This window comes from Embiotoca jacksoni, unplaced genomic scaffold (assembly GCF_022577435.1).
Source record: "Embiotoca jacksoni isolate LCO1_2020_lvr unplaced genomic scaffold, fEmbJac1.0.p SCAF_4, whole genome shotgun sequence".
Lineage (NCBI taxonomy): Eukaryota > Metazoa > Chordata > Actinopteri > Embiotocidae > Embiotoca > Embiotoca jacksoni.
In genome coordinates, this window is record NW_027185392.1 from 4,277,595 (window position 1) to 4,286,267 (window position 8,673).

Sequence of the window (8,673 nt, forward strand, 5' to 3'; positions counted from 1 at the left end):
AGTCATAGCAAAAATATTGAAAAAGATAATTTAACATAGTGTAGTAGACTTGTAAAACACTGCAGGAAAGGAGGTTGTTGTATTATGCTGGTAGAAGTAATCATTAACACCAGAGTTGTTATGAACTACATCCACACAAATATGCACCTTACAGTTTCTGCCAGTGTTTAGTGCCAAACTTGTGCTGTATGTAAGTAAATACTTATGTTTCTTGTCTAGCAGCAAATTAAGGCTGCAGTGTTTCAGGAGTAAAAGGGATGTGGTCTTTATTTTCTGAATTAAAACATTATTGAAACTCATTGTACTGTGATCCTAAGTGTTCATTTCAAAAAGCTACTTTTTTCTCATCTTGTTAGTCATGTTTCTTTTGTGTAAGCCTCTTCTTTTTTTTTATTACATATACCACAGGTGTGATATGCATCTCAGAACAAGGTGTTCATTTCACACAGTTCATGCAATCAGGCAGGTCATTTTAAACTAGCTCAAGGAGTCAAACACAGACTCCAGGAACATCAAACTTTGAAACTGTCTCCATTACCGCGCCAGACACCTGAAAGCTTATGCTGCACCCTGAGCAACCATCTCTGTGTTATCATTATCTTGCTTCAGTGAGGCTGAGTTTAAAGTGCAGGATTATGATGGGAGAGCAGGTGCTCGGGGGCAAGCTTGGCCTCAGCTGGAGTTGGAGGGAACCACATTTAGGCTGTGATAGGTGCTAATAACAGGGTTTGAACTTCACAGACAGATTCAGTGGGTGTTTTCACAGATTGTATTCACAGATTCCAGGGTCTGCTTGCATGTGTCAAAGACACCCATTGTGTAAGATGTATAATTGGCTAATGGGCCTGCAAAATCCAGGGTGGCAAGGGAAGGTAATTGGATAATATGACTTTGAAAGTAGGTGTAATATCAGACGTGCAACTCAGGGTGGCCAGATTGTAATTGTAAACTCTGACTTTAAAGACGTGGGCAGGGGGTGGAAACTAATTAGCTTAGGGCACACTAGGTGTGCTCGTAACCTGGCCAATCTGATTTCAGAACAGATTGGAAAGGTTTTTAATTGGCTAAAGTCCTATTCTGTTTGAAGTACAGTACATCCATATTTCCAAACACAAGTGGTCAAACAATTAAAGAGTGGAGGTAGCAGGATACAGCTTAGCCAGATCTAAATAAAACGTATTGCACATAAATGTATGTGCAATCATTATGTTGATGAATCCCTAATTGATATAAAAAACATTGTGCACACTATGACACAAGTTAAACCAAGAAGTTAGCTTTTAGGCTGTGATGGAGTTTTTAAAATTGGATAGTTTGGGTGAGTCTTTTTTGTTATTCACACATATGTTCTGAAATCTCAACAACCATCTACATAAATAACACACTCAGATGAAGGAGTAAAAATAACACCCACATTGTAATAGCCCTAGTTTTCCTTACAGTGACATATTGTTCCATCCAGTCATCAAGGAAAGATCTGATTGCCTATGAAATAATCACACACACACACACACACACACACACACACACACACACACACACACACACACACACACACACTCCCCTATTCACACTTTCCTACAAATTCTTGCTTTAGAGACGACGGTATAATATACTGTTAACCATGTTAACAAACCTATAACACTGAAAAAACGTTTTGTTCCACGAACTTTAACCCATTGAGACTGCCTGCTTTAAAACCAAGCGGTAACCAACCATGACGTCTTGCCAGAAGTGACCATATTTCGAGGAGCAAGCTGTAAATCTGACTCAATCTGATTGGGAGCCCAAGAACGCTACGTCCGCCCACCTATAGCGGAAACCAGACTGCACCACAGGCCTGTCAATCAAAGAGACACGGCCCGAAACATATCGCTCTTTGAGGCCTATTTATTAATGCAATTATTTTTAGAAGGATTGTCAGAAAACTAATAAGGAATGACTTTTGGGAATGACGCCATTATGACTTGTGGAAACAATTCATTGATTATATCATTACAGATTTTGAATGGGAGTCTATGGAGGCAGGGCCTTTTTGGAGCCAACCCCTGGTGGCCTTCAGTGGTATGGCCATTTATAGTACGTATTTTACACCTGGAAGCTACATCCACCTTTATATACAGTCTAATGATGAAAACACACACATGCGGTGTACCAAGAGTACCTCTACAACCATTTATACATCTCTCCCCACAGAACTGTGAAGTGCTTTAGTTACAATAGGAGGACTTTGCTCCAAGGTAGGGAACGCTAAAGCCTCCTGATGAACATAATTATTTCCCTCAGGCTGTGTATTAACACTTTGTGTTTATATTTTTATTACATTTATACTTTGCTTTTATTACTTTAGAAAATCCAGTTGGGGGTTTATACTGTGATGAAGGGGAGGGAGGAACATATGAGGTCTATTCTTTAAAAGCTAACAGTGTCTGACCTGTGCGCATTGCTATTTTTACACTGAAAAATTCAGATGTACTTTTTACATATCTCCACAGACGTCAACTCAATCAGGGAAGAGCGATATTTCATTTACTGTATGACGATTTTACCATTTGTGACACAGGTGTTTTCACTTGTGCTACCTGATGAAGCGTCTTCTCAGGACTGTTTGGTCGTGTGTTTGATTGACATCTGCCTGACTCTCCTGTCAGTTTGTCGCAGCTGTTTGGATCGCACAGCTCACACTTTTATTATTAATTTTGGTTCACACAGTTGAAACTAGTTAGACTAAGCAGTCATTTTACGTCGTAGTTTTTAGGATAAGTGCTTGTGTGTAAATAAAGGATGTGATAAATAATGTGAATACTTTTGTAGGACCAGCAGGAAATAAAGACCACATGTTCACAGGGCAGATTCCCAGCACAAACACTCACTCACACTCACAAGATGTTTTCATCTCATTTAATTTGTTTTATAACTCTACCTTAATCCAGCAGTTCAGAATTTTTATCTTCTGCTTCTGGCAGAGAGAGTAATTACAAAAATACTGTCAACACGTGTTTACGTCATTAATTCTACTGTAGTCAACTCTGTTGCTACTGTTGCAACTGCAAAACGGTTGGTAAATTGTTTTGAGCCTAAACCCCCACAGAGGGATTTATTTCACTATCAGAAGTTGATGTAAATCAGAAAGTCTAAGAGAGCTACATAAGGTATGTATTTCACACCCATTCAGGTTAGCATATAGAACTGGAAGTTACTCAGCTTGGAAAGCGTAAGTTTCTCGTACGTACGCTCTGCCGTTGGAGCATGGTTAGTTCACATTCATCCGACTAGCGTGGGAATGTCTCACCAGAGAACAGATTTACTGGCAGTGATATGTTTAACCAGCATTGTGAAAACTCATTTAACGAGGGCTTGAATGTAATGGAAATTAATTTATATGTAAAAATCAGAAACTATAGTTTTGAGTTTTCTAGAAACTTTCTACAAGCAGAACCGGTACAGTGAATGTTTGTGTGTGTATGTGTGTATATGTATGAGTTTTTGTGTGTGTTGGAGAGCGAACAAGCTGGTTAATCCTTTTCACTTACCAGCCAAGTGTCATTGACTGTCATTGACAATAGAGAAAACATCCCCGGCCACCGACGCTCTTCCTCTGGCGGCTGATATACACAACAACAGTTACAACAGAAACAACAACATCAAGCTGCTCTTACTCTCTGAGCCTGACAAGAACAGCTACTGGAGGGCTTTCCCACTGCCAAGGTGACTTCTGCTTCTCTGTGTGTGTGTACATGTTCTTATATCCTGGTGTGGACTTAAACCTGAGTACACACCAACCAAAGGGGACACATGTTATAGTGGGGACAAAAAAATGTTGGTACCCACATGTAGAGCTTTCTTTTTTTACATTACATTACATTTCATTTAGCTGACGCTTTTATCCAAAGCGACTTACAATAAGTGCATTTCAACCATGAGGGTACAAACCCAGAACAACAGGAATCAAGAAAATACAATTTCTTCAAGAAAGCCAAACTACAAAGTTCTATCAGTAAGTGTCATTTTAAGCGCTACTAAAGTTCTACTGTTCAAGGTAAAGTCAGAAGAGGTGTGTTTTTAGTTTGCGGCGGAAGATGTACAGAGTTTCCGCTGTCCTGATGTCGGTGGGGAGCTCATTCCACCATTTAGGAGCCAGGACAGCAAACAGTCTTCATTTTGTAGAGTGTTTACTCTCCTCTTTTTGAGGGTAAAGACTTGTTTTCAGCGTTAAAGTTATAATTACTGGAAGTGAAGGTCAGGGTTAGTGTAGGAGTTAAGGTTAGGCATTTAGTTCTGATGGTTAAAACAAACAAGTTTGTGTGTGTGTGTGTGTGTGTGTGTGTGTGTGTGTGTGTGTGTGTGTGTGTGTGTGTGTGTATGAATATGGAAAGGGTGAAAGAACCCAAATATTGGCACAAAAAGGCATCAAAAAGTCATCAAACATTCAAGCACTGGCTCTACATGACTTTGGCATAAATCAGTTCCTTAATTTATTTCATTACTTTTTCATTTGTTGTATTTATTTTTCTCTTAGTCATCAAACGATCTGTGTATTATCTGTTATTAAAGTTCTGCAGTTACAAAGTCATCGCAGTTGTTGTTCGGTCACATGATAGGTGGAGGGACTACCTGCAACAACAAGCTGTGTCGACACCTGTTCATTTGTGAAGTGCCATTTTGAAACCTGAAATATGCGAATAGCTAGCTTTACATTTACATGACTATATGAAACGGACTTTGTGGTGTTTCCGCTGGTTGTCAGAAAACTGCAATGAGATGACAAGACCCATGAAGTGTGCCCAGCCAGGAAACTGCACTTACCGCTCCTTAGGTACTCAACTTGATTTTACATTTCTGCTTATGTCCCTCATTATCAGTGAAGTTTAGAAGTCTTGGTGCTAAATTACACTACTGCTTTCTTAATAGACACATATAATACTGATATTGTCATCTAATTCTCTGCAAAAATGTAAATGCTTTTTTTTCTCCAAAACTGTGAAATGTTTTTTTTTTTGTAGTAGCTAAATGATGGCTAATACTTTTTCACACATGCCCAGTTGGTATTGGATAATCTTTTGTATATGTATATACAGTATATATATATATGTATTATAGAAATATAAGATAAAATATAAATTGTTGTTTTCCTCTGTGTAATGTTGTAAAATTCTGTTGGAAGGACTTTGCTGTGTTAAGTGACCTGCATTAACCCATTGTGATTTGGTGCTATATAAATAAAATTGAATTGAATTGAAAAAGTGGTTGAATAAATGACATTGTAAATTACTAATGAGGACAATATTCACAAAAGAAAATCCCGAGGCAGCTTCACAGTGTCTAGGATATTTCATTTTATTAAACATCAATGTATTTTGTTTTCTTTATGTTTTCAGTGAGAATGAGTCTTTATCCATAGTTTGCATGATTTGAGTTAACATAACACCAGCTTCATCAAGTAATAGAGTCACAAAGCAGACAATGATAATCAGACAGGAGCAGATAGAAGCCTGGATATAAATTAAGTGACTTTTCCTTTGATGTTTTGTTCCGTGTTTGTCAAGTTGAGATTCACTTTCTGTAAAGTGATGGTTACTATTAAAATCCTTAGAGTCAGTATCGAAAGCCAAACCACAGTTTTTAAGGCTGTATGGGTCCAACATGTATGGAATTGCAGGATTGCTTGAATGGTAATGTGCTTTTAAGTCTGAATAGGAAGATGAATCCTGCATTCAGAGGCTTTAAGTAATGACTTTGTTAAGTACATACATTATATCTATACATTTCTTTTAAAGATATATAATCAAATAATCTTCCTCTTCATCCTTTTGCATCACTGTTGCCATCTTGAGCTTGCCTGTGGTGGCTGAGCCAGGGAATACATTGCGCCATCTTCATGGCTTTTGAGTGGAGTTAGTTCAGATTGCTCGGTGTCTTCAGTTTCCCCTTTGGACAGTTGAGCAACAGAGTATGTCGTGTCATCCAAGAGATCTCGGACTTTGCTCTCTGCACATGCACCTTTTGGAATAACCTCATAGCAGGAAGCTGAAATGGAAGAAAACTTATTATTCCCGTCAGCTGCTAAATCAGCTTCTTGAAGATAAGAATAATTTGCGTAGAGACTGTCCCGGTCTACGTCAGTGTTGGCTTTAGAGAAGCGGGCAGTCGAGACAGCTGCAAGTTGGCTCTGAGTTTGCTGGTCTTCAAGTCTGATTTCATCATATTCAAAATCCTTAAAATCATAAACATTGAGAAAAGGAGAAGTATTGAAAACATTGCATGAGACTCAGATACAGACAAGCAAATACAAAAAAAGACTTCAGTGTTAAAACATCATTAATCTAGCCACTAAACGTCAGTTGGTATCTTGTTTTTGAAGATGACAAAAATATTTTAGCCATTCATTTTCTGATCTGTCTGAATGCAGCTGTGGGCAATTTAGTGACAGACAGTTATATGGGTTATCAAGATTAGCAGACTTGTTGTGATCACTAGAAGGATATAACTGTAATGTGCATTTATTAATTTACATGTTTGTCATCATTTAATGGCCTTGAAAGACCAAAACTATGAGCTGTAATATCTCTCTTCAACACGCTGTGCTGCTGTAATGACTGAAATATAGATTGCTTTATGTAATAAAAACATACGTAGCTTTTAGAAAACTATGGTCAGTGGTTTGAAAATAAAATGAAAGCAAACAAATTCACCAGTTGTGCATCTTCTTGTGGAAAATCAGCACTTGAAACAACTTCTGAAAACATAAACAAAAGGACAACATTTATTTTTTATTTACTATTGTTGCCACGCTGTGTGTCATGTCTGTGGTGATGTGTGTGTGTGTGTGTGTGTGTGTGTGCGTGCGTGCGTGCGTGCGTGCGTGCGTGGGTGTGTGTGTGTGTGTGTGTCTCACTCTTCTGTCTCTGCACAGTCCTCATGAACTTAAACAGGATGATCAGTGTGGTTATAAAGATGAGAATAGCGCCAATAGACAAATAGAGCACACTTCCTGCCAAAAGAGAAAAAGAGCAAGATGTTAGAAAAAAAAGCTTTCTTACACCTCGTCACTTAGCGCTGTTTGCTCTGACACATCCTCTTTAACAATTGATATTGATATTTATTAAAACTCTGACACCATTTAGGATACCCTTCTATATTGTCTGTGTTAATTTGCTGTAACTGCATGACAGAATAAAATCTATAAATTATCAGTAAAATATATGAATCAGCATGTTGATGACACCACTGCAAGAGCACTATATTATCTAAACTCTGCATTGCTATTTTACTTAACAATAAAATATGTGTAAAACCGAATGATCACGCTTCATACCAGCTCGTTGCGTTGCTGATGCAGTTAAACACCATAGCATCTGGCGCAGACATGTCACCTTTGCTGCTTAAGTTGCTTGAAGACATGGTGAAGCTGTTTATTCAACTTTTAACTGCAGCTTTCAATATAACACAAATCAAAGTCAAACTTAAAATCAAATGAAGATTTATTAAAGAAATAGTTTTGGAAATATGTACATTTGGTTGTTGTCCTTTTTTAAATAGAGGTTAATTTGATCATCCTTTTAATCAAACTGAAACATTTTGTTTTCACTCAAAACCAAAAAGCATATTTGGTGCCAGTCCGCCTTTTCTTCTTTTTAATTGTTTGTTTGTGTTGTTTTTCTCATTAGTTTGTTGTTTGTTAATGTCCTCTTATAAACATCTAACATATGTATAAAGTTTAAATGAATGCATTTCTTACCAGCCATAGTAGCATCTGGTGCAGTCAAATTATTTATGTTGTCCAAGTTGCTTGAAGACATGGTGAAGCTGTTTATAACAGTAAATGACACAGTAGATGCAACAGTTTTTGTTTCAGCAGGTGTTGTGGGACGTAGAAGAGCAGCTGAAAATGAGAAGGAATACACAGTTATTAATTTATTAACCAACCAAATTTTTACTTCACAAAGGATTTCTATTTTGTTGGAATCAAAATGAAAAGCATCAACTTACCATCTATAACTTCAAGATTCACCTTTATGAAATCATCAACACCAACTCTCTCAACTCCACAATAATATTCTCTGGAGTCGGTCTTTTTGAGATTAGTGAAGGTTACATGTAAAACTCTTCCTCTGTTTGTTAACTGTATTCTGTCCTTATTGTTAGTAGATCCTAAAGCTGCTTTGATGATGATGTGTTTTTCTTCGCTGCATGGACTTTCACAAAAGTACTTAACATTAGTTCTTACACTGATCCAAGTATTCCATTCTGAGCATTGAAAAGTTACATTCTCCCCAACATGGCCCTTTATTATGAGAGTCTCCATCTCCACAAGAGTCAGAACTACAAGTAGAAATACAGGAAACATTTTTAAGTTGTCATCGTGACAATGAACGCATTAATTCAGACTGAGACATTTCTTTCAATATCGATCCTTTTTATTATTTGCACTTTCAAAAATCAAACGATTCATTTTGCAAAAGCAAAACTCAAACCAGCACATTTTCTAACAGCTACAGTTTTTAAACACAAGCTCCTTTAGGTGCAAATACTGACAAGACAGATAAAGTCAACTTACCAGAAAGAAGACAAGCACACAGATATGTTTTTATCATGATGAGGAGAAGACAACAAAAACCAAGTAAGCAGGAGCTGCACTTCAGCCACTAACTGTTAACTTCCCCTTCCTCTCAC

General features: G+C 37.5%; 1 protein-coding gene across 2 annotated transcripts; it reads right to left on the minus strand.

Moving 5' to 3' along the window:
• Positions 1-5,312: 5,312 nt before the first annotated feature.
• Positions 5,313-8,630, minus strand: LOC138208832 (CMRF35-like molecule 1). 2 transcript variants are annotated; one of them, XM_069166989.1, is made up of 6 exons: positions 8,558-8,630; positions 7,990-8,322; positions 7,739-7,882; positions 6,896-6,991; positions 6,693-6,736; positions 5,313-6,214 (listed from the first exon to the last, which is right to left on the minus strand). In XM_069166989.1, exons 1-6 carry the CDS (start codon positions 8,592-8,594, stop codon positions 5,816-5,818), a joined length of 1,053 nt encoding a protein of 350 aa, XP_069023090.1. In that variant the 5' UTR covers positions 8,595-8,630; the 3' UTR covers positions 5,313-5,815. The 2 variants fall into 2 exon arrangements, with proteins under 2 accessions (XP_069023090.1, XP_069023091.1); XM_069166990.1 differs by lacking the exon at positions 7,990-8,322 and having other exon boundaries at positions 8,558-8,629.
• Positions 8,631-8,673: the final 43 nt, after the last annotated feature.

Coding starts and splice junctions, on each gene's coding strand:
- LOC138208832 (XM_069166989.1), bottom strand. CDS start 8,594: ATGATAAAAACATATCTGTGTGCTTGTCTTCTTTCTG. Junction 7,883..7,989: donor GAATCTTGAAGTTATAGATG/GTAAGTTGATGC, acceptor TCTCATTTTCAG/CTGCTCTTCTACGTCCCACA. Junction 6,992..7,738: donor ACCAGATGCTACTATGGCTG/GTAAGAAATGCA, acceptor CTCTTTTGGCAG/GAAGTGTGCTCTATTTGTCT.